Source organism: Mesoplodon densirostris, chromosome 5, assembly GCF_025265405.1.
Source record: "Mesoplodon densirostris isolate mMesDen1 chromosome 5, mMesDen1 primary haplotype, whole genome shotgun sequence".
NCBI lineage: Eukaryota > Metazoa > Chordata > Mammalia > Artiodactyla > Ziphiidae > Mesoplodon > Mesoplodon densirostris.
In genome coordinates, this window is record NC_082665.1 from 40,565,304 (window position 1) to 40,592,437 (window position 27,134).

The window sequence follows — 27,134 nt, forward strand, 5'->3', positions numbered from 1 at the left end:
ATACTAGTACTTTCTCCCGATCTCTATTTCACCACCCTAACCTGGATAACCTTACATTGGGTTTGAGGGAACTGTGAGACTTAAGAACTGTTTCTGATGGCTTAGAAATTAAAAGATGAGCTGGGTGCATGTGTACATCCTGACTTGTTCATGGGAATTGCCTTCATCACTTTCTAATTTCTTTAGTAGATTGTAGATAGGGCTTCAGAAAATCCCATTTCCATAATCACAATCCCATTTTGGCATCATTCCTTTCAGGGACTGATCAATCTCAAATTTCACATTTATGCTTCTGATCTAAAATACTTTTCTATCTTCATTAAAGTCAGAATATACTTATAAAAATATTTACGAGTGGTCTCCTGAATCTCAGTTTTGAATGGCAGGGATAATTTGCTGAAAGAAAAATTTCCTAGCTCAAATGTGCCTAGGAGAATGGGGAGTTTATCCAAAGGGCTGGTCTCTCATATTTACACAATGAGCTACATGAATTATATCATGGGCACTGAAAGTGGTGGGAACATTCTGTTATTTCTTCATAAGCCAAAATGTGTAAATGTATCAACAATGCCTGCAGATTTCTCAGAGACTGCCTTCCAGATAGTCTCTTTATTCTTCTTTTTTATTTACTGCTTTTTTTTTTTTTTTGCAGTACGCGGGCCTCTCGCTGTTGTGGCCTCTCCCGTTGTGGAGCACAGGCTCCGGACGCGCAGGCTCAGCGGCCATGGCTCACGGGCCTAGCCGCTCCACGGCATGTGGGATTTTTCCCAGACTGGGCACGAACCCGTGTCCCCTGCATTGGCAGGCGGACTCTCAACCACTGCGCCACCAGGGAAGCCCTTACTGCTTTTTTATTAAGACAGATCTATAGGACAGGACAAGCATTGACTTGAGACCTGAGTCATTGGGGTTCCTTGTAGAACTCCCACTGACGAACAGTGAGCTTCAGCAATTCCTCGTTATGGGGTCCTGATATCTATTTGTAAAATGAAGAGCTTGTAATGGATGACTTTTAAGATCCCTCTCACCTCTAAAATTATAGCATAAGTGAATGAACAAATGAAGAAATAAATGACTGAATAAATTATTGAGCAGTCTGGTCTAGTTCTACCTAATTTGTCTTTCTTACAATAAAACTGAGTGGCATTACTCCAATACGCATTTTTAAAATGTATTTAAATTATATGCTAAATGTTGATTGAATCTTGTTGACTTGATGTAATAAATGTTTATTGAAACCTTTTTTGCCAGACATATGTAGAAGATAAAAGAAAAAGGCAATCAGTCATTTAAATCTTTAAATATGTTGATTGTCAACACTATGAATGCAGCTTGAGACCAAAATTAAATACCAATTAAATAAAATCTGATTAAATACAAATGCACTGTATCCATAAGGAAGAATTTGGAACAAAGTATTAAACCAAGTCTGTTCCAATGAAAAATCCCATGTCAGGACTTGTCCAAATGTCTTTTACTACCTTTCCTAGAAATCTGCTACAGTTGATGTGAGAAAGCACCAAGAATACTCCCACCAATATATACATATGCTGTGTTGTGCTAGGGGGCACAAATCCTGTCTTGATTTACTCATGTGCAACTCCATTAACACTGTGAGAAATTCAGAGCAAAGTTTAGTTTATTTTTCAAAAAGGATCAAGTTTTTACATATTCTAAATAACACACAAACTCTTTTTGACTGTAAAACCAATGATGTGCAGCCATACACATTTAGGCTACTCATTTAGCTTTTCATTGACTAAATGTCTGACTTGTTTGATTCATTCTCTATGGCAGATATATATATATATATTTTTTTGCGGTACGCGGGCCTCTCACTGTTGTGGCCTCTCCCATTGCGGAGCACAGGCTCCGGACACGCAGGCTCAGCTGCCATGGCTCACGGGCCCAGCCGCTCCGTGGCATGTGAGATCTTCCCAGACCGGGGCATGAACCTGCATCCCCTGCATCGGCAGGCGGACTCTCAACCACTGCACCACCAGGGAAGCCCTAGCAGATATTTTTAAAAGCAAGATTTGACAAAGAGAAAAATGAGGTGAATTTCTAGAACCATAAAAGCATGGAGGCAGAAATTATAGGAAAAAATTGAAATTTTAACGCCAAAACATGGTGAACATGCTAAAATATGGGAAAATGTTGCATACATTATTTGGCTTGAAATGGACAAAAATTATCTATGTGTTTGAGATAATCTCATTTGAATGGTATCCTTTGTTGAGTCAGATGGAGTAAGTGCTGCCTCTTCTGCGCTGAATTTGGAGAAGTTGATAGAGGGGGATCCACGTGTAGATGCTGAGCCCTGACAAGAGATTGGAACCAGGAAGTAAATGTAAAACAGGCTGTCCTTCTCTAACTTTCCTTGCCCTGAAATCAAACCTTGTATTTCTCTGTGAGCAAATGTGGGACGTAGCAACCTTAGACAGTCCACACTCTTTGATGTCCTGCCCCCTGAGCACACACAACCTACTCAGTCACAGTCACATGGTAATTGACAAACAGAGTCAGCATCATTGACTATGAAGTATGAACTCACCAAAGGAGTGTGTCCTCACATTTTCTGACTCAACACCTTGTTAGCTATATGACTTTGAAAAGCCTTTTTCTTTCTCTCAACTGTTTACATCTCTTAAGAAATAAGAGATTTTTTAACTTTGCCAATGACTCTTTCTGTCCTAAGTTTCTGTCTCTAAAAAAATGTTTAATGCTATGTAAGTTGACATGTTATTTTACCATAGCATTATTAAATATAAGGCAAGATATAGTGTGTAAGAATATAGTGTGTATATTCTGTACTGTAGCATTATTAAATGTAAGGCAGAATGTATTGTGTAAGGTAGTTAGTGAAATAGCAAAACAGCTTATGGTCTACTCAAATTTGAACCTAAGTGAAACAGGAAACAAAAAAGGGGTTATCCACATTAATCCTTGGGTTATTTATTGACTCAGAACCAGGCTGTCTAGATCTATGTTGTTTACGGGGATGGATAATGTTGGCTGCTTTCAGATATATATAAAGCCTCGAAACTGAGTATGTCAAGTTAATACAAATGTACTAAATACACATTATGTCCTTTGGCATATTTAAGTTTTGACTAAATATTGATACATTTATATTCCAACAGGAAATGATTGAAGCATATGACAAGATAGTCTCTCTGAATCCAAGGAGCTTAGAATGGGATGCTGGGGAGAAAAGACGAACACAAACAAACCTGTAATGGATCCTCCCAATATAACAAATACCAATGTTAGACACATATTCCTATAACAAGTAAACTTCTATAAATATAATAGAATCAAGGACAAGAAAAACAGATTTTTTTTTAATTAAGGAGAAGGAACTTGGCTAATTGGGAGATAAGTGAGGTGGGGTGACTGACAGAGTGAAGGTAACCAGGATCAGAATCAGAAAACACAAATCGAAGTTTTATATTTTCTCGTTTACAGATTAGTGAATTTCAGAGTGAAGTGATGACTCTTGAGGAAACATGGAAAGGTAAGATCTAGGAATATTAACACAGAGACCTAATATCTTATAGTGCTTAATATGTGCTAGGCACCATTCTGAGTATTTACATATATTAGCTCATTTAATTTTTTCAACAGCCATTTGAAGGTAGTACGAATATTATCCCTATTTTACATGTGATGAAATGGACATGGAGAGGTTCAATGACTTGCCCCATGTCTGATAACTAGAAAGTGGCTAAGCTGGTTATAGACCTGAGCAGTCTATGTCCAAAGTCAGCACTCTCAACCGTGATGTTGTATAACAGCCAAACGAGTAAAAGAAGGTGTCCATTAAAATTATAGCCTATGACAGCAAAAGACTGGAGAATGGCAAATATTCTGGTTCTCAAAGAGGAAACTATGTTATAAAATACTTCAGAAAACACTCTTAAATAGATTATTAAATTGTGCTTTATTAATACTCAATAAACAAATTGTTGATCATGTGGAGTGAATGTTGTTTCCTCTGGAATAAATTACGCCAAACTCAACTCATCTTTTTTATCTTTATGGTTGTTATAACTGATAAAATGTGATATAACAGGCATATTGTACCTTGATATCAGCAGAAGTTTTTCTGTCTTAATAAAGATTACAAAAATCTTCAAAAGGATCTTAAAAATGAAAATTAAATAAAATCTTGATGATTTTGTATAAATAGATTCATAGATAGCTACAATGCCTCAAAAGTACTTATAAATGAATCAATACAAAGATGAATGGATGTCTCTAGTGATGCATGAAAACTTTTGTATTTGGGTTAATATTATCCATAATCAAGAATAGGATGAGTGGACTGAGTAGGAATTTATATTTTTTTAAAAATGCTAAAAGTTTTACTTGACTAAAAGTTTGATGCATTTCAAAGAACATGATAGTCAAAAATGGTAATGCAGTAGAAGAGAGTGCTATCAGAAATTCCATGTACAGAACAACGGAGGTAATAGATGGCATAATTTTAGGATCGCATGTAAACAATTACGTTCCAAGTGAGTGACTCATAATGAAGGGAAATAATTAGGAGGGCAAACTGGATGGTAAAATTTTGAACATATAATGAATGAATAACAGAAGTTCAATCTGTAAAATGTGTGTGTGTGTGTGTGTACACGTTCACATATGTATGTGTGGTCCAGACATAAGTATTGAGATTATGTTGATCTCTTTCTGAGAAACAGATGAGCATCATCAGAATGCTCTGATTCACATTTTAACAGGACCACTCTGTCTCTATATTGTGACAAAAGAAGAGTGAGGTAAGGATGGAAACAGAAAAATAACATAGATCAGTGGTCTCCAATTTTTTTGGCACCAGGGTTCGGTTGTGTGGAAGACAATTTTTCCATGGACGGGGGCCGGGGGGGATGGTTCGAGATAGCGATGGGGTGCGGCAGATGAAGCTTTGCTTGCTCGCCAGCCGCTCACCTCCTGCTGTGTGGCCTGGTTCCTAACAGGCCATGGACTGGTACCCCAGGGGTTGGGGAACCCCGACATAGATGGTAATGATCTAGAAGAAAGGTGAAGGTTACCTGGATTGGGATGATTCAGAATGGTAAAGTGCTATTTTTTTTTAAACAACTTTATTGGAGTATAATTGCTTTACAGTGGTGTGTTAGTTTCTGCTGTATAACAAAGTGAATCAGCTATACATATACATTTATCCCCATATCTCCTCTCTCTTGCATCTCCCTCCCACCCTCTCTATCCCACCCCTCTAAATGGACACAAAGCACCGAGCTAATCTCCCTGTGCTATGCGGCTGCTTCCCACTAGCTATTTTACGTTTGGTAGTGTATATGTGTCCATGCCACTCTCTCACTTCGTCCCAGCTTACCCTTCCCCCTCCCCGTCTCCTCAAGTCCATTCTCTACGTGTGTGTCTTTATTCCTGTCCTGCCCCTAGGTTATTCAGAACCATTTTTTTTTCTTTTTAGATTCCATATATCTGTGTTAGCATATGGTATTTGTTTTTCTCTTTCTGACTTACTTCACTCTGTATGACAGTCTCAGGTCCATCCACCTCACTACAAATAACTCAATTTCATTTCTTTTAATGGCTGAGTAGTATTCCATTGTATATATGTGCCGCATCTTCTTTATCCATTCATCTGTCAATGGACACGCAGGTTGCTTCCATGTCCTGGCTATTGTAAATAGAGTTGCAGTGAACATTGTGGTACGTGAGTCTTTTTGAATTATGGTTTTCTCAGGGTATACGCCCAGTAGTGAGATTGCTGGGTCGTATGGTAATTCTATTTTTAGTTTTTTGAGGAACCTCCATAGTGGCTGTATCAATTTACATTCCCACCAACAGTGCAAGAGGGTTCCCTTTTCTTCACACCCTCTCCAGCATAAAATGCTATATTTTTTTGGCTTACCATATCTTTAAAGGTGAAGTCAATAAGATTTGATGGTATTACCTGTAGGATATGGGACACCATATGCCAAGATATTTGGCCTGAGCTATATTTTATTCATAATAAAATTCCAAAATTTAAAGGAACCTTAGAAACCTTCTAATCAAACCTTTGATTCTTCAAAGGAATTCTTTCTACGATAACCTGCTCCTGCTTGAACACTTCTGTGACAAGGAACTCACTATCTCACATGGCACCCATCCTATTTTAGAGAAGCTCTGCTTTTAAAAGCTCTTTTTCTTATACCAAGCTAAAGTCTGTTCCTCTGTGATGGACAAGTGTGCTATCATGATTTATAAAAAAGAAATATATATTTGGTCTTCCTCCTCATTTCTCACACAAAGCTTCTAAAACTCTTGGGAATTCATAAGTGATAAGAGCAATCAATGTACGTTGACATTCATAACAAACACCTTTCAAACACACCTGAGTTTATGTTAATAAGGTGATTTTGGAAAGCCCCTAAGGATGCGGGCTGGTCATGAAGGGAAACAACCATGTGAATAAAGGGTTGGAACTTCCAGTCTCCTTCCTCCAACCTCTGGAGAGGGGAAAGGGGCTAGAGATTGAGTTCAGTCACCATGGGTCAATGATTTAATCAACCATGCCTATGTAAGGAAGGCTCCATAAAAACCCAAAAGGTCTGGGTTTAGGGAGCTTCCAGGTTGGTGAACCAGAACACATTCACATGCCACTGTGTCTGGGTCCCAAACTCCATGGAGACAAAAGAACCCACATTCAGGACCTGGCCCTATGTATCTCTTCATCTGGCTGTGGATTCCTTTAATATCCTTTGTAATAAACTGGTAGTCTAGTGAATAAACTGGTTTCCTGAGTTTTGCGAGATAATCTAACAAATTAATTAAACCCAAGGAGGGGGGATCATAGGAACCTCTGATTTATGGATGGTTGGTCAGAAGCACAGGTAACAACCTGGACTTGCAACTGGCACCTGAAGTGAGGATAATCTTTTGGGACTGAGCCCTTATGCTGTAGATCTGATGCTATATCTCTGCGTAGATGGTGTCGGAATTGAGTTGAGTCGTAGGACACCCAGCTGGTGCTGGAGAACGGCTTCGTGTGGGAAAAAATCCCACATACCGGAATTCGTGTCAGAGAGTAACAAGTAAATGATAAAAGATGAAAAACCTGGTAGGAAGGCGGGTAAGAGAAAATGATGGAGGAACTGTATTTGTTTCTTCACACAAAACATGGTATGTGTCATTAGGTATATAACAAATATATTTTTCACTGCCTGAGCAGTTTGGAAGACTATTATTGGGTCATAATGACCATAGGATATTAGTTCATTATTTCTTAATGAGGTTTAAAAAGAATAACATTAAAACATCTTCTCTATCCACTATGCTTATATCTATGTCTTGTTGATTCAGTGAGTTTGTATGCGATGATGGTGGTTTTGAACAAATGAAAAATACCATTGTATTCTAATTTATGGCACCTTGGTGTCCTAAGTCTCAGTTATATTTAAGTGTACATGCCCTTCAATAAGGAGTGATCTACAAAATATAAACCCGTAGTTTGGCCAGCAACTAATCAGAATGGATGCCAGTTTGCTTATCAGCTGCATATCAGCCTGCTTCAAACCAGGGGAGAATTAAACTATTTGAGTGCTGAGCTTAAATACTGCATATTTCTATTTTGTCTTTATTGTAATGAGGAAGCCCTGCCTTTAGCTCCCGCTGTGCACTTTTGGAGGGTCTTCCATATGGTTGCTAAGTATTTTGGCATTTTCCCAACTGTTACAATTGGGTCAGTGGGGGGGGGGGATTGTGTGGGGGTAATAAAACAAGGGTGAGTGCAGCAGGGAGGAATACGATCACTAGACACATCACAGCTTATTGCCTCTCAGGCACTCAAGCACAGTTCAATGCTATTCATTACAACAGGCAGCCAGGGCAAACAGCCTTTTTGCTATAGAGCTTACCCCAAGAAAGGCCTGGACTTCGGGGCAGAAGCTGTTTCCTGCTTAGGTTTTTGTTTTTTGTTTTTTGTTTTTTTCTGTTTCCTTACTTCTTCACCTTCCCACAATATCTCAAATAACTTGAGAAGGAGTAATATAATTACTCCTTGCATACTGCTATGTTATTCTGAGAAAGTTTTCATGAGCAGACTCTTAGCTAAATTTTAGCAGCAACAGCGGGATGATCAGTGGCCCTGAGGCCTTTGATGTCTCAAGAGGCGGAAAAATGGGGAAGGAAAGTCTGACTACCCCAAATACTTAAAAACCCTTGAGTCATGATTCTTAAAGCCAGAGGTGACTGATAATACTGATACTATTATTGAGGTGTCTTCCTATCATAAATCACATCTTTGTAAAAAAGGTACCATGATTTTCATCCTGTGGAAGGCAGTGCTGCTTAAAGCACTAATAGATTGGGAGAAAAAAGTTCAAAGCAAAATTAAGATTCCAAAAAGCAAAATAATACATTAAACAGAGATGTGTAAACACAGAAAGAGAGACACACACACACAAAATGAACGATGAACTCAAGGTCTTGATCCAAAGACAGTATATTCCATATTTACACTTATACACAGAAGGATTCTTGAAATAATTCATTATGCTTTTCCTTTCACATAATATGGAGCTTTTTTCCACAGTGAATACCAATGTACAGGTATGTAGTATTCTAATAGGTTCACAGTGTAGCCATAAATTTTTCTTGAGCAATTACAAGAAATTGAGATATTAAAGAAATAGAGTTGGAGACATTTAAACAGGTATACAACAAATGTGTATGGATTTCTTTTTTCATGTTTCCAGCCAAGAACATTAAATAAAAAATGTTGCCTTAAGGAAGCTGCTCCCCATTCCCTTCCTCCCCCGCCACTCCCAAGCCTAGAAACCGGATCCCCGGAGACCCACACGTTGTGGTCAGAGCCTCGGGCTCAGGGCCGCAGTGAGCGCCTCGGGTCCGGCAGGGGGCTGCGTGGGTGGCGTCGGAGAGACCGCTGAGCGAGTCAGGGCCCAAAAGAGCGTGAACTCCCGATACAAATACAAATACCACCGGGGCTCGGACCTCAGCATTAACACCAGCCCCTGCACTTATGAATGCCTTGATACAGACAGCAAGGGGATGGTCGTAAATCAACTGGTTCCAGGACGACCCACGCTTGTCCTAGGATTCTGGGGACACCCCTACTTCCAGCTTCTCCAGGGCAAGAAGAGCGCTAAGTAAGGCTCATCTCTGTCAGCATTCAGCACGGAACCCGCACCTAGAAGCCACATGACACCGCCCGCAGTCTCCCACGCACTGCTACCGCCTCTAGCCTCGCATGATTCGCCACACCGGGACGCTGCAGGCGGGAGAGCGGGCAGCAGCTGAAGTGAGGGCAGCGGCTGCAGCTTCAGGCGCCGCAGTACGCAGACGCGCGCGCAGATCGCGCAGGCGCTGCCTGGAAGTGACTTCTCCAAAAAGTGTCTTAGTTCGCGGTCACCTGAGCTGAGGGCAACTCCGCCGCGGCAGGGTTCGTGGATACCCGCCCTCCGCGGGTCCTGTCTGGAGACCCCGCCCTCTTCTCTCGCCCATCCGCTCCGCCATCCCGAGCCCTCCAAAGGCCTGTCCTTTCCCTCCGGTCCTTTCCCAGTCGCGGGCCGGACCGGGCCGAGCCGGGCTGCCCGGGCGCGGTCCCTGACCATGGCGTCCCTCTTCAAGAAGAAAACCGTGGATGGTGAGTTCCAGGCCGGGCCGAAGGGGCCCAGCTCTGTCTTTTCCCGGCGTATTTTGGGGGCTTCCGGCCGCGATTCTTGTTGCTGTCCCAGGGGGCGGGGCTGGATCAAGTGGCCCCACAGGTGACCACTTGACCTACCTCGTGCGTCACTTTTCTGTTTGCCTATCTCTTCTGACTCGCCCCACCTCAACCTCACCTGGGCAGTCTGGCTTCCTCTCTCTGATAACGTAGTCCTTAACAGCCCCGCCCCCAGGTTTCTCCTTTAGCGGGATCCTGAGCATCCAAGGAGGCAGGATGCGGCTGGCCCTTGAGTGTCATTAGAGTTGGTGATTTGATGAACTTTATATTGGTTTCCCCTGCTTGGTTTACTGCTCCTTCAGTTTGGAGCCGTACTACTTCTGGGCATCCCAACCGGAAACCTGTGTTGAGGTGGGGGAGGGTGTAATAGGCTACTGTTACAAAATGAACTTGGGTACGGGCCGGTCTTGCCCTAGGAACACCCCATCAATAGAGACGTGAAAAAAAAAAATGCTTCTTGACTGACACCGGTAGAAAAATTAAAGAAATCCAGGGGAAGTGCCTGGATTTAGTTTTCATAGGAGGTTTTTCTCCCTTATGATTATCTTCTGCTATGTAAAGAGATATGGTATGCATTATCTGCATAGAAGTTTACATTTTAAGATACTGCATTGCTTCAGACATTTAGCTCAATGTCATGTTAAGGGGAGAAAAGTGAATGTACAGGAATATACAAATGGGTATTTATAAGGAATGACTGTAATATGTGTTTATATAACTGTTTAATTAGTCTTGATACTTTCATTGACTCTACTAGGAATCAAATTCATTCAAGTTATTTAAAAATCGTGTTTCTCATTACATGTTGAATCTAGGTTGTTGCTGGTTCAGTCGAAGAATCACTTCTTTGTAAGGGTCTAACTCTGCTACAAAAGGAGCAGTGGTAGCTAGACAGTGATTGGTACAAACAGGGTGCTCAGTCCAGACCTGGGGTAACTCCTTCATTCCTTTGTAGTGACTTTTCCAATGTCAGCACAATTATTTTGTGGAGGATGACAAAAACATCATCTTTACCCTGCCACCACACCCTTTACTTCAATACATAATGTCATTTTACCCCTAATTTATCACAGAGCATAACAATATTTTTGCTTATTCTAAGTGGGTGAAATTGACCTTTTATTAACTGAGAAATACCACTTACTACACCTGAAATAACTACCAAGTTGGGATAGGAAGTAATACAATTATGTGAAATGAGTTTTATGTGTGTTTTACCTGAGACTCCTACTTAATCTTTAACATGGCACTTTAGCTTTTCAGTGTTTCAATACCAGTAATATGATTTTCAGTCATTGTATAGTACTCCAGGGGGGAAAAAGGTTCATTTTTTTTGTTTCAGTTTCATAGAGTGAGAATTTACTAAACAGAGGAAAAGGGTTGCACCTTTCTTACTGTGATGTTATGAATTAAATTTTAAAAATTAACATTAAAAGCCAAACATCCTAGCTTTAATTGCTTGATATCTGTCCAATATTTACAAAGACATGAATATCAGTTCTATATTTTCAGTGCTGTGCTTCCTGGTGCTTTTGGCAATCTAGTGACTATTGTACTTGAAGTATAGAGCAGAAAAAAAAAAGACAATGAGGATGTGCAGTGAGGGTGTTTAACTGTCTATTTATTTGAAGTTGGGTTAATTCATCCAAGAAATAATGTTTTTGCTAAATAGACTTATTTGCGAGAAAAAGATCCTAAGGACTTTTGGAAGGAACTATACTACTGTCTTAAAGATCTGTGTATGAAATTTCTGAATATAAATTTGGCCACTGTGTACATTTACTATAACTACCAAACTGCATACTTGATGTTTTCTTAAATTATCATGTCAATTCAGATCACTTAATGACATCTTAACTGTCGATCTGTACTTTCATTATTTTGATCTAGAGATTTACTGATGTTTTTTATTCTTTGTTTTATCAAAAATAAGGTGTTTTGTTTAAAAGGTGACAGCATTCTTCTTAGCAATAATGAGGCTATATATTATGAAATTAAATGTATTCTTATGCATTTCTCCCAGATCCTTAGACTCGTTGATTATTGATCACAAGATCTTTTACTGTATGCTGTCTTTTTATCTGTTTCAGCAGTAATGAAATTCTGATATAAAAGGAAAATATGTAACTGCTTATAGAGCTGGAGAATAATTGAATCTTTTTGTCTTTGGATTGGCTAGAAGAGTTGCATACTATATCATTAAAGAACACTGCACATGTAAATTAAAAAGGGAAACAACATTAGAGCACTTATTACTATTCAGAGTTATGTTTAATTCATTTTTGACATAAAGATGAACAAGTCTCTGCAGTGTATACTTCGTTACAAAAATTAATGAGAATTGTACCTCAATGCTAAAGAAGAGATTCTTTTGAATTTGAAATTACAGTTGAGTACTTTTACTGATGTATAAGATATACACATATATATAAGGCATATATATGGCAATGTGTTTATCTACAGTTTTTTTTTTGTTTGTTTTGTTTTTCTTTTGTTTTTTTCCTAAGTGGACTAATGGTGACCTATTTATTGAAGCTAATTATGAACCTGTGAATCAGGATGCCATGAGGACTTGTCATGAATGCACAACTAAATATGCCTCTTAAAAAGTGAAGTTCTTGGGCTTCCCTGGTGGCGCAGCAGTAGACAGTCTGCTTGACGATGCAGGGGACACAGGTTTGTGCCCCGGTCCGGGAAGATCCCACATGCCGCGGAGCGGCTGGGCCCGTGAGCCATGGCCGTGGAGCCTGCGTGTCCATAGCCTGTGCTCCGCAACGGGAGAGGCCACAACAGTGAGAGGCCCAAGTACTACAAAAATAAATAAATAAATAAATAAAAATAAGTGAAGTTCTTTAGGCACTATATACTTTTTGTCTGTTATCCTCAACAAAGACAAATTTGAGGTATTACTCTAAGCCAGCACTGTTAGCATTTTGTATTAGTATCTTATTTCGTACAAAACCTATAAGTACTATTATTATCCCCACTTTATAGATGAGGAAACTGAGAGGCAAAGGACTAAGTAACTTGCCCAAGATCACACAGCTACTAAATTAACTTGGGTACGGGCCGTCTTGGGTACGGGCCTACAGCAGAGCCAGGACCTCATCTCTTTGGGTATTATCATTGTTATTTCTTCTTATTGGAGAGCCTGTGGCACAGTTTAATTTTGCTGTTCTTGCTAAGTACATGGAATTCTCAGCTTTTGGTAGGTACCATGTACACCTACCTTTTGTCTGTGAGCCAGAATCTTTTCTCTCAGAATTAGTATTGGAACTTTAATTTCTAATGGTGGTAGAACTGGAAGCAACCCTCCTTTTCCTGACTCTCCCTTAACCCAGCATTTTCTTAGGAAATATTTTCCAGTCTGTTTTTGCTCTTCATCGAAACCTCTCAAAGGAGTGGTGATGTCTCCTATCTTCACTTCTTTACTTCTCTGATGCCTCCCATTGTACAGTAGTTTGTTTTACATCTCATGTAATGAATGAGATCTTGCTAAGATCATCAGTGACTTCTAGATCACCAAATCCAGTGGTCATTTTTTAGTGATCATCTCTTGGGCTTATGTTTTGCATTTGATTTTGACAATAATTTCTTCCTTGAAATTTTCTTTCAGCTTGCATGACATAACACTGTCTTAATTTTCCTCAAATTCTTCTGACTACTCTTTTTCTTTTTTCTTTTATGTTTTTCTTTCTTTTTTCCTTTCTTTCTTCCTTCCTTCTTTCTTCCCTCCTTTCCTCCTTTCTTCCTTTCTTATTTGAACCTGCCCTTTAAATGTTAGTATTTTTCTTGGTTCCATCTTGAACTACCACTATTCTAATTGTGCACTCTCCCTACATGATCTTATCTAAACTCTTATTATTTTAGATATAACCCAAGTGCTGATGGATCCCAATTGTGTATCTCTAGATATATTTTTCTGAGTTTCAGACCAATATATCCAATTGTTTGCTAAGTATCTCTGCCTTGATGTCCCAAATACCTCAAATTAAAACAGATCCCAAACAGAATTCATCACCATCTCCTTCAAGTCAGTTCCTTTACTGGGTTCTCCTCTTCTAGTGTTTGACAGTTCTTGATTTTGCCCTCTACCTTCAATTAATTACCAAGTCCTGTTCCTTTTGCCTCTTAAATGTTTGGCACATATGATCTTCCTTGCTCTTATTCAGATCCCATTTATCTTACACTTTACTACATCACTTTTCTGTGTTTCTTTCCTGTAATTTCATAGCCTTTAAATCAATCTATTGGGTTGGCCAAAAGGTTTGTTTGTTTTTTTCTGTAAGATGGCTCTAGTAGCACTTAGTTGTCTTTAACTTCATTCGAAACAATTTTGTTAGATTGTATGTAATGGCTGTCATATCAGCGTGCATTTAAAAAAAGACTTATCAAAATTGGTGAATTTTTGTGTAGCCATTTTAATATTGAAGATGGAAGAAAAAACAACATTTTCGGCATATTATGTTTTATTATTTCAAGAAAGGTAAAAACGCAACTGAAATGCAAAAAATGATTTGTGCAGCATATAGAGAAGGTGCTGTGACTGATCAAACGTGTCAAAAGTGGTTTGCAAAGTTTCCTGATGGAGATTTACTGCTGGACGATGCTCCATGGTCCGGTAGACCAGTTGAAGTTGATAGGGATCAAATCAAGACATTAATTGAGAACAATCAATGTTATACCACACGGGAGATAGCCAACATGCTCAAAATATCCAAATCAAGCGTTGAAAATCCATTGCCCCAGCTTGGTTATGTGAATCACTTTGATGTTTGGGTTCCACATAAGTTTAGTGAAAAAAAGCTTCTTGACTGTATTTCTGCATGTGATTGGCTACTGGAATGGAAGAGATCATGGGGCAAGCGAAATGAACCACCACCAGCCACACCAAAGGTCAGTCTTCATCCAAAGAAGGTGATGTGTATATGGTGGGATTGGAAGGGAGTCCTCTATTATGAGCTCCTTCTGGAAAACAAAACGATTAATTCCCACAAGTACTGCTCCCAATTAGACTTAACTGAAAGCAGCAATCGACAAAAAGCATCCAGAATTAGTCAACAGAAAACGCATAATCTTCTATCAAGATAATGCTAGACTGCATGTTACTTTGATGACCAGGCAAAAACCTTTACAGCTTGGCTGGGAAGTTCTGACTCATCCGCCGTATTCACCATACATTTCACCTTCGGATTTCCATTTATTTCAGTCTTTACAAAATTCTCTTAATGGAAAAAATTTCAATTCCCTGGACTGTAAAAGGCACCTGGAACAGTTCTTTTCTCAAAAAAATAAGAAGTTTTGGGAAGATGGAATTATGAAGTTACCTGAAAAATGGCAGAAGGTAGTGGAACAAAATGGTGAATACGTTGTTCAATAAAGTTCTCGGTGAAAATGAAAAATGTGTCTTTTATTTTTACTGAAAAACCAAAGACACTTTTTGGCCAACTCAATACAAAGTTGCCTGTGTGATTGATTTATATGAAATCCAAATCTTACTATGCTACTCCTAAGTATATATCCATTTATTGAGTCTCTAGCACTAAAAGGATCAAGTGAATGCTCTTTAATAAGGTATGTATGGCCCTGCTTGATCTGGTCCTTGTCTTCCTTTCTAGTCATGTCATTTTACTCTCCAAGAACACTTCTCATATTCATCTGTATATACCATACTCTTTCTCACTCTGACATATTTTAAATTATGATGACTTTATGCATAGAATTCTTTTTTTTTCTTCCTCTAGCTTACTTGAACTGTCTCAGGTTTTTTCTTTTTCTAGAAATTCTTCTTTGACGCCACCTCAGATTATGTTAAATGCCTCACTCCTTGTGTTCCCCCCATCTGCTTCCCGATTTGCGTTCGCCAGCACCAAAGTAGATCCTCACGCACTTCCAAAGTTGGATTATGCTTTTTCTAAGTTTTTCCTTCATTCCACATTTTCAAGGTTGCAGAGAGTCTTCAGCATAAATGAAAATAACTGCAGCAGTTTAGAACTTAAAGAGTAAATTCCAAAATAGTAGCATTTACTAACCAAAAGTTGTGTTCCCAGTATCCAGAGCTTACTATAGTCTACATCCATATTATCGCCACTCACGTCGAACCTTAGTACAAGTTTAGAGATAATTTGAGGAATGTTACTGACAGTAGAGGAACAAAGCTTCTTGGGTTTTGCCTCATTGGGTTGGTATCCATGTATGCTAGTTTTCCACAGTTCAGAACCTGTGAAGTTTTGACTAAGTTGGATAAATCTGTCAAGAGTTAGTTGTGATGCCACATTTTTTATAGCTCAAGAAGGAATAAAATTTACCATCTATATAAATTAGATCCCCTTCAGAAACATTCTGCTTTCTTCCAAGTAAAATACAAAATTCTTATGGTGCTGCCTACAATAAGTACCCAGATCTTTCCTAGCGCGTTGTGTGTTCCCAGAGTGATTATTATTTTGAATATTTAAAAACTCAAATTACTTTCTGTTTGGTCCCTAAATGTTTGGCACACCAAAGAAAAATAATTGAATAAGGGATTCAGGAGCACCGTTCTCTCTTCTGAGCATTTTTCTGAGCAAAAATTCTCCATACTTTATTTATTTATTTGTTTGTTTTTAGGAATGTAGACTATTCTCTTTTTATTTTGAGCAATTTCAAATCTACAGAAAAGCTGAAGTGACAGTATTCAATGAACACCCATATTCGCACTGCCTAAATGCACCAATTATTAACATTATGCCACATTTGCCCGCTCTCTCCCTCCTCTATGCGTGTATGTCTTTATATGTACTTACATACACACATGTGGGTTCTTGTTGAACTGTTTAGGGTAAGTTATACACATAATGAAACTATCTCTGAATAGTCCACCAAATATTTCCCAAGAATAGGATGTTCACCTGTATAACCACAATGCCATTATGACTCTCAAAAATTTTAATAGTATAAAATAGCATTATTTAATATGGAATGAAATTCAAAATTTCCTCTATTGCCGCCCCCCCCAATCCATTATTGCTGTTTTTGTTGTTGTTGTTTGTGTGTGGGGAAGAGTTACCTGGGTGATGAAAAAAGATTTCCCTACTTATGTGGCATTTGAGGGAAAAACAGAATGTTGAGAAGAAATAGTCATGTGATGATCTGGTACGCGAGCGTCCTAGGCATAGAGAACAGCGAGGCAGGAGGCCCTTTTAGAAGCCTAGGAACAGATATTTCTGTAGGAAAATATCTTTCCTCTGTATTTCTCCATCCCAAGCATGATACCAAGACTGGTATTTCTTTTCATGCTACCATTTTCTACCTTCAAGTCCATCCATATATCTGTGAGACTGTTCTTTCAAAGGATCATTCCCTCATTCCCTTACTTATCTAAGCTGAAAACTGCCCTTTGACAGTTTTCCGAAGCTGTTATTGATGATGCCAAAGGCTGTGTCTTTGAGAACCACATGAGACCCAAAGATGTGCCAACAGCTGACACCTCAAAACCTTCCTTCAGCTCTTGAAAACACTGATATTTTAATAATAATGAACAAATTCATTTCAATGAATTCCTCAGGGCTTGAGTGACTTTTGAGACTTTACTGGTGGGGGCAAAAACATTCCGTATTGCTTCCTTTTATCCTACCTTAGGGCTAGACTCCTATTCTCTTCTTAGTATTCTACCTCTTCCTCCCAAGTGAGTCCTGCTGAGTTTTTCAACTTCAACCTTGTTCTTAAGTGGATCTATGTATAGAGTAAAGCTGTTGGCATGATTCTCTAATGTCCTTTCTGTCTCCTATAGTTTATTTATTTTTGTTTTTACTTTTTCATGTGTTTAAAACTGGTTAATTAAGCTGATACCTTTTCTCCCTGATTTCTCATATATCATGTCCAAAGCCTGAGAAACAAGTTTGCTTTGCATATCAAATTCTGATTTCTCTTCAGCCACTCTCTCATTGTCATTGTCCTTCTGCCTCTGAGTAAATTTGGTTTTTAGAGCCGGTATTTTCTGGTTACTGGCCTTTAGTATTTGTTTCTTACCCCTTAACCTTTGAGTTTGGAGCATTTTTGCAGTTTTTTTCTCCTCATCAACCTAAGAAAATGGTATAGCCCCAAATGGCCAGGACCCCCATCCCCCTTTATTGTTCATTTGAGCTCCACCATGACTGCTTTAGCTGAACTCACACTCCCAGCTCTTCTGTTCATAGCTATGATCAGGGTTTATCTAATATCCATTATCCCACTATACCAGTGCCACAGTACCCACTATTTCCACTGATACTAGCTTGTAGAACTAGCACATGAAATATGAAGAGGAAGCTCACTTTCCTTTTGGATCTTGATCTCCAAAACCCAGTTAATGGAGATGGTAAAGCAGGATGTGGGAGCATTTTGTGATCCTTTCTCAATCCATGTGATCATTAGATTCAGGATAATTGGTAGGCAATAAAGTTGCATAAATCAAAATGATTTTTCTCTGAAAAAATACATTTAAAAGCAGAAAAAATATATTAGATTAAAAAGTCCATCATGACCTTATAGTAAAGCAGCAAACCCAGTACATGGTATGCGGATGCTGTCTAAGAGACCAGCTTGAATCCATCTGAGTGGTACAGTCGGTGAGTTGTGCCTTAGCGCTCATAGGGCAGTAATCCTGAACTATCCGGAAAGCTTGAGACAGGCCCCCTCCCTTTTCTCAAAAGATAGGCACTTTAGAGGATATTGCTCACAAATTAATGAATGTCCGTATTTGCAGTTGGCAACCACTTTTTGCTTTAATCCTCAGATGTGCAAATAGCATGTAAGTGAGCAGGGTCTAGAAGAACAGCCATAATTCAAGTTGGGGCTTGGCCTCAAATCCCAGTAGAGAATTCTAGTGAGCTACACCGCATGGGAGGCCCTTTTAGATTTTATTTTTTTATTTTTTGGCTTTTTTCTTTCTTTTTTTTTTTTTCTGTAAGCAGATAGGCCTTATTGGCTCATAACCAAAGAGTACAGAATGAGCTTTTCTGTCTGTATCTTCTTAAGTCCAAAATTTACCTCAGTGATCTTATCACTGTAATGTATGCATGCCTTCTTTTGTTCAGTAAAAAGAGCCTGAAATGCTTGAGACAGGCTTTAGTGCCCAGAGTGGAGCGGGCCTGAGTGGCTTTTTCTCAGTGTTGTGCTGGGTGTGGGTGAGGAGAAGGTGGTGGATGGGGGAGTTCCCAGACCCTTTGGACCTCACCAAATGGTAACAGAGAGAGCACACCACGGGCATTCCCATGTATTTTCACAGTGTGCAAGTTCCCTATAGCCACCTGTTACGAAACACTTCACAATGCCCCATGAGGTAGAAGAAGTGCTGGCGTATGAGAGTTCAGGGAGTGCTCTTGACTAGAAGAGGAAACAGGGGATGGACAGGGAAGCACAGGATAGGCAGAGCCAAGCGCTCCTTCTCTCCTAGGTCAGCAGTACTTGCACATATTTCTGTCATGGTCATAACTCAGAATGAAAAAAGGGGACAGCAAAAAATTATAAGAGAAACATCTGATTATTTCAGTGTTACATTTTTCCATTGTAGAAAGGTATCTATCGTAGTTCAGATTTTACTATGATAATTTGTTAAATTATCAGCCATCTTTCTTGATAACCAATAGATTTTATTATACATTTTTAAAGAAATGTGTTAAATTATGACTATAAGGCAAATCCTTTTACATTTTGATATATATGTTTGTGCTGCCTTAGATTACTGTTAACTAATATATCGGTATAGTTGTTGACACGAAGTAAAATGGGAATACAGATAGGTAAATAAAATAAAATGTGTTCCTTGCTCTTAAAGAGCTTGTAAACTTAGGAATCAATCAGACCTACTAAGAAATAAATATGATTGGAAATAAACTTGGCCTTAAAAACATTAAAATTGTCTCAGAATCTTTCTCATGTTATTCCTTCTGAATTATCTAGAAGACCAACTGGGGGTTTAGTGTATGGATTGTTTTTAAAGAAAATTAAAGAGTAATTTGTTTTATAAGATATACCTATCATCTCATATGAAAAAATATTTTACTGTCTTTTCCTACTTACCTTAATAGGTTTTAAAGTGTTATGACTCTGTTTTAGTATAACATTAGATGCTCTTGGTTTATAGCCTAGAACTGTTTAAATATTAATAGGTCTATTAACAACAGGCTGTGGAATATGCAGTAGTTAATTTTTTTTTATTTCCCTTCTCTTATATACAGTGACAGTTATGGTACACATAGTTACATAAAATTAAGAAAAGTGAAGTCAAACTATTTAAATTATGTTTTGTTAAAATTTCATGTCATACTTGTTTTTCAAGAAAGATGGCTATATCTGTTCTTTACTCTGATTCTCTGACACCAATTGGGTGTCTGCAGCAGTTCAGTTCAATCCTAACACTAACTGTCTGGAGTTAGCACAGACCGCACACCACAGGTTAAGGGCTCTGTCCACATGACTGTCTGCACTTAAGAGGCCAGTCACAGTCCTAGATTACCACCAGTACTTCTGACCGACCAGCTATAAATTCTAGTGTCACCACAACTTCCTCTTCAGGTTTGGTAATTCACTAGAACAACTCATAATTCAGGAAAGTGCTTTACTTAGTAGTATCATTTTATTATAAGGATGCAACTCAGGAACAGCCAAATGGAAGCAAGTTATTATGCAGGGGGGTGGGGTGAGGGGTGCAGCTCAGAGCTTCTCTGCACTCTCTGGACATGTTACCTTCCTAGAACATCAATATGTTCACGAACCCAGAAGCTCTTCCAATCTCTTTGATCAAGAGTTATTATAACCCAACCTCTGGCCCCACTCCCCTCCCCTGAGGGATGGGGCTGAAATTCCCCACCTTCTAATCAAATATTTGGACTTTCTGGTAACCAGCCCCATCCTGAAGCTATCTAGGTGTACCCCTCTCTGAGTCAAAAGATGTTTCTATCACTTAGGAAATTCCAAGGGATTTAGGACCTTTGTGCCAGGAACTCAAGCTAAAGACCAAATAATGTATTTTTCATTATGCCACCCAAGTAATGAAAAAAATGTATGTGGATAACATTCTAGATCTTAGCAGTCAAGGCTTTCAGTAGTGTTTCACAGTGCTTTGCACTGTGTCAATTACCTGGTCACAATTCAACTTATCAATATAGTGACTTCTCTTTCAGCCCAGTACTTTTGTAACTTTAGGAGACCGTCATCATTATTTTAATATTTCATCTTATCCTAGTTGAGTTCAGGGAGTTTTTAGTATACAAAGGGGCTGTACTCTAAAAATTCATTTGTAATTTCATAGTTTTAAATTTAGGGCGTATTTTCTATTGAAATAGTAGGAAAAGTGGTGAATGTTTTCATACCAATCCATTGCCTTGGGCAAAATAGGGAACTAAGACCAAAAGATAAAAATTTGGAGGGTTTAAACGTTGAGGATGAAAAGGCTGATGACTGTTTTGAAAGGGGAAATGAGAGCTTTCTTTGTTATTTTGTTTAGTATGAATCTGTAGATGTCAGAGGAAAAATATCATGTGTTGTGGACCTAATTATGTCCCCTTAAAATTGGTAGCCCCAACTCCTAATGTGACTGTATTTGGAGATAGGGTCTTTAGGGAGATTATTAAGGTTAAATGAGATCATGAGGGTGGAGCCCTAATCCAATAGGACTGGTGTCCCTATAAGAAGAGGAAGAGATACCAGGGATGGGCACATACAGATAAAAGGCCATGTGAGGACACAACAAGAAGGTGGACATCTTCATGCCAAGGAGAGAGGGCTCAGGAAAAACCAACCCTGCCAGCACCTTAATCTTGGATTTACAGCCTCCAGAACTAGGAGAAAATAAATGTTCGTTGTTTAAGCACTCAGTCTGTGGTGTTTGTTATGATAGCCCTAGCAAACCAATAAGTCATGTTATTTTAGAATAGGATCGCAACCAATGCTCCATGAAACATTTGTATCTGAGAAATTTTAATAGAGATTTCTCAAAAGGGATCCTTGGCTTAATAAATTTGGGAAACAATCTATCACATATTCTCCCCTTAAAGATTGACAATGTATATTCTTATGTTAAATGGTCTTAGAAGCCTTGAAGCAAAGAAATCGGTTTATTTTTTTTCCAACTTGAACATTTCCCCAATATATTTGTCTATAGAATATCTCCTTCACTCTTTTTTACATGAAACACGTTTCCCATCCAGAAGAAAGTTGGTGGAGGGAGAGAGCTCCCTCTCTTTTCACCTCCCATATATTTTATGGTTTCATATTCTTATATTTAAGGAACATACAGAATGTGTTCTTAGTAAATCCTGAGCATGAGATGTCCACCAAGATAACTTCATTGAGAAACAGAGTAAGTAAAGGAGGAGAAATAGATGTCTTGTATGTAGGATATAGGAGCTCTGGCATCTTATTTTAACTTTTATTCAGAAAGTCATTGTAGTTGATTAGTTATATTCTATATAATGACATGAAATGTTTTACATTCTGTTATAACAGTATTTTTATTGATATGGATCTATATTTATAAGGATTATGTCTCTGATAACTTTACTTTTTGTTTTCCTAAAAGTTTCACAGTGTAATAGCATATTTAAAATCAGAGGCCTTGGAATCAGAATGGCTGTATGTGAATCCTACCACTTTTTCTCCCTTGGGCAGATTACCTCACCAAATATCAATTCCCCCCTCTGAAACAAGTGAGATAATAGTACCTACCTTTGGGGGTTGTTGTGAAGCACTTAGTATAATGCCTATTACTCAGTGTAATTAGTTATTTGTATTCTGAGTAAAGTTTCATTAAAACAGAAATGTGTAGAATATAAGTTGTGATGCTCCATCACGAAAAAGGATAACAGTTGCTGACTTCGCTGCTGTTTTAATTGAGATGAAAGTCACATGACATTAATCATTTTAGAGTGAACAGGTCTGTAGCATTTAGTACATTCACAATGGTGTATAACCACCATCTCTAGTTCCAAAACATTTTCATCCCTTTAAAATAAAACCTTATATCCATTAACTAGTGACTCATCCATCCCCCTTCTCTCCAACTCCTGGCAACTATCAATCTGCTTTCTGTCTTTGTGGATTTACCTATTCTGGATATTTCATATGAGTGTAATCATAAATGACCATTTGTAACTGGTTTCTTTCACTTAGCACACTTTTGAGGTTTATCCATGTTGCAGTATGTATCAGTACTTCATTTTTTTAAATAATTGAACAATATTCCATTACATTATATGTATATACCACAGTTTGTTTATCAATTCATCAGTTCACGGATATTTGGGTTGTTTCCACCTTTTGACTATTGTAAATAGTGCTGCATTTGTGTAGAGTATTTGTTTAGGTACTTGTTTCAGTTCTTTTGGGTGAATACCTAGGAGGGGAATTGTGAGGTGATTTGGTAATTTTATGTTTAACTTTTTGAGGAACCACCAAACTGTTATCCACAGTGGCTGAAATAATTTACATTCCTACTGGCAAATCAACACTTATTTTCCTTTTTCTGATTGTAGCGATTTTGGCAGATGTGAAGTGGTATCTGGTTTTCCTAATGACTAATGATATTTTGCATCTTTTCCAAGTGTTTATTGGCCATCTGTGTATCTTCTTTGGAGGAATATCTATTCAAGGCCTTCACTCATTTATTGAGTTGTTTGTCTTTTGTTTTCGAGTTGTCAGAGTTTTTTATATATTCTGGATACTAGACTCATATATAATTTACATAAATTTCCTCCCATTTTCTACACTGTCGTTTCATTTGGTAATGTCCTTTAATCACAGTTTTTAATTTTCACGAAGTCCAGTTTATCTATTTTTTCTTTTGTTGCTTGTGCTTTTAGTGTCATATCTAAGAATCAATTCCAAATCCCAAATCATGTAGATTTACTCCTGTGTTTTCTTCTGAGTTTTATGATTTTAACTCTTATATTTGGGTCATTAATCTTTTATGAGTTAATTTTTATATATGGTGTGAGGTAGGGGTCCAGTTTCTTTTTTTGTGTGTGTGTATCATGTGGATATCTAGTTTTCCCAGTGCCATTTGATGAAGAGACTATTCTTTCTGTTGTGGTGGTGGTGGTTTTAAATCTACCTTTTTACTAAAAAGGTACTCTAGTGAAATGATTAAGATCACTGATTCAGGAGACAACACTTGGATTCCTTGGGCACATTATTTAAACTTACTAACACTTAGTTTTCTCATATATATAAAATAATAGAAAAACCAACTCCATGGCATTATTATGAACATTATACTGTATACTGTATGTAAAGCACTTAGCAAGATTCCTGACAATGAGGGAACAGTTTTGGCAAGCATTACTATCCATATCTGTGATCCTTTGAAGAAATAACTATTTAGTAACAGTTAACCCAAATGATAGTCTGTCAGTCTCAGACTAATATTTTAATTCTTCCAAAGGTAAGACTGGGACTTCCCTGGCAGTCCAGTGGTTAAGACTTCGCCTTCCAATGCAGGGGGTGTGGGTTCGACCCCTGGTCGGGGAGCTAAGATCCCATATGCCTCACAGCCAAAAAACCAAAACATAAAACAGAAGCAATATTGTAACAAATTCAATAAAGACTTTAAAAATGGTCCACATCAAAAAAAATCTTTAAAAAAAGGTGAGACTGGTGGATCCAGATGAATTGAGACAAATGAGAAAGACATTAACAATGACTGGACACTTACAATATATCAGGGCATTGTGTATGTTATTTACTCCTTAACAACAATCCTAATTTTGTAAGAAACATGAGGTTTAGAGTGTTAACTAACTTTGCAAGGTATCATCATATAATTTTCAAGTGGCAGAGGTGCGATTCAAATCCAGGTCTGCTTCATTGGAAGGTTGGCTGCTTCACTCTGTTATGATGACTTAGTGTAGACAAAAAGATTTAATAAACACATTGCTTGTCTTCCTTCTTGGAATTTCATGTAATACTGGAGTAAGGAGAGATGAGAAGGGTGTGTGTGTGTGTGTGTGCGCACGTGTGCACGTGCATGTGTGTATGCATATGACATATATATATATATATACATGCCATATAAAACATTGTATAATAATCAGTTCTCTAAGGGAGTATTTTACTGTGATTTATATATACTTTTGGCTGAACTATAGCATATTTACACTTCTGTAGTTTTTTATATAATCAATACTTATAATTTGTTTTAACAGTTGATTAATTTTTAGTATATTGAATTGAAACAAAAAAATTTAACATCTTGTAATTTAAGGTTTTTTTTTTTATTGAGGTTTCTGAGTCCAATATTTTAAATGGTATTGAAGAAGATTTTACAGCTCATACATTTAGGTTTCTTTTGTGGTTCTCTTAGATGTAATAAAGGAACAGAATCGAGAGTTACGAGGTACACAGAGGGCTATAATCAGAGATCGAGCAGCTTTAGAGAAACAAGAAAAACAGCTGGTAAGTAAAACATTAAATTTCAGTTTAACTTTTCAAACAAATTTAGAAATCAGTGTTGGAATAATTAGCTAACTAGGAAAAAGACACGACAGGTGGTAAGTGATTTACTTTACTAAGAAATGACATTTAACATCTTCCTGCAATTTCTGCTTACCTTTGTTTACTGTGTCATTCTGCTGACTTTTATCAGGATTCTGTGTATTGTGTATTCTGCTGATTATATTCTTCTGTTTGTGAAAGACATGAATGCCTAGGAAGAAATATTGCTCAAAACAGCCACCTTCTTGTCAGTTAACAGCAAAGATAAAATAGTCCTAGAAAACAAGAGAGTGTTACAAGAAAATAATTATGTTAACTCATAGGTGTTTTACTTGATATTTTAACTGTTATTGGGTCTGTGATAATAAATGTACTTTTTTAATAGATTGACTATCTTTCTGTAATTTTATGTTGTGCTTTTAAATGTATGTTGCTTAAAATATTTTTTAAAACCAGCATGTTTGAGGTATAATTGACATGCAGTTGACTGTACTTTTTAAAATTATACAATTTGGTACATTTTGACATATGTATTAACTCATAAAACCATTACTACAGTCAAGGTAATGAACATATCCATCATCCCCAAAAGTTTCCTTTTTCTCTTTGTAATCCCTTCTACCCATCCCTCCCTGTTTCCCTCTATAGTTAGACAACACTGATCTGTCATTGTAGATTAGTTTACATTTCCTAGAATTTTATATAGATGGAATCATAAAGTGAATTCATTTTTATATGGCTTCTTTCATTCATAATTATTTTGAGATTAGTCAATGTTGTTACATGTATGAATACTAACTCCTTTTTATTGATGAATATTATTTCATTGGGTGGACATTTCACAGTTTGTCTATCCCATTCACCAGCCAGTGGACATTTGGGTTATTTCCAGGTTTCAGCTATTTTGATAAAGGTTGTTATAAACATTCAGTTGAAGTCTTTGTTTGAACATATGTTTCCTAGGGGTGGGATTGCTTGGTAGATCACAGGTTATTTGACTATATAAGAATGCTAAACAATTTTTCAAAGTTGTTGTTCCCACCAGTTATATATGAGAATATATATATAACTATAATATTTTCTGTTCCCACCAGTTATATATGAGAGTCAAATTGTTTCACATCCCAGCCAATAATTGGAGTTTACAGTCTTTATATCTTAGCCATTCTAGTGGTGTGTAGTAGATTGTCACTTTAAATTGCATTTCCCTAATCACTAATGATGTTCAGCATCTTTTCATGTGCCTGTTCACCATTTACATATTTTCTTTGCCAAAGTGTCTATTGAAATATTTTACCTATTTTTTTCATCAAGTTTTCTAATTATTTAGTTGTGAGAGTTCTTTATATATTCTGAGTGCAAGTGCTTTATTAAATATATGTTTTGCAGTTATTTTTTCCAGTTCTTGGCTTGGTCCTTTATTTCCCTAAGAGTGTCTTTTGAGGAACAGAAGATTTTTATTTTGATCAAGTGAAATTTATTATTTTTTTCTTCTGTGATTTAGTACTTTTAGTTTCCTAGCTAAGAAATCTTTGCCTAACCCTAAGTCACTAATATTTTCTCTGAGATTTTCTTCTAGAAGTATTATAATTTCAGTTCTTACATTTAGGACTGTGAATCTTACTGAATTAAATTTTACTATGTTGTTAGGTAAGGGTAGAGGTTCACCTTTTGCATTTGGATATTCAGTTGTTCCATCATCATTTGTTGGTGACATCTTTCCCTATTCAAATATCTTGTCATCTTTGCGGAAAATCATTTGTTCAAATACACGTGGGCCTCATTCTTGACTCTATGCTATTCCATTGACCTATATGACTATTCTTTGTTTTTTTTAACATCTTTATTAGAGTATAATTGCTTTACTATATAACTATTTTTAAGCCAATACCACACTGTTTTTACTAACACTTAATAATTAAGTCTTAAAGTTATATAGCATTAACCCTTAAGTTTTGTGCTTCTT

At 37.5% G+C, this 27,134-nt stretch overlaps 1 protein-coding gene across 1 annotated transcript in view; it reads left to right on the forward strand.

The window, feature by feature from the left end:
* The first annotated feature begins 9,356 nt into the window (after nucleotides 1-9,356).
* The window catches only part of CHMP2B (charged multivesicular body protein 2B), a 29,059-nt gene continuing 11,281 nt past the window's right edge, over nucleotides 9,357-27,134 (forward strand). Inside the window, exons 1-2 of the mRNA XM_060099801.1 lie at nucleotides 9,357-9,643; nucleotides 25,038-25,129. Of these exons, the coding sequence (XP_059955784.1) occupies nucleotides 9,610-9,643; nucleotides 25,038-25,129 (126 nt within the window). The 5' untranslated portion in view covers nucleotides 9,357-9,609. The remainder of the gene's footprint in view (nucleotides 9,644-25,037; nucleotides 25,130-27,134) is intronic.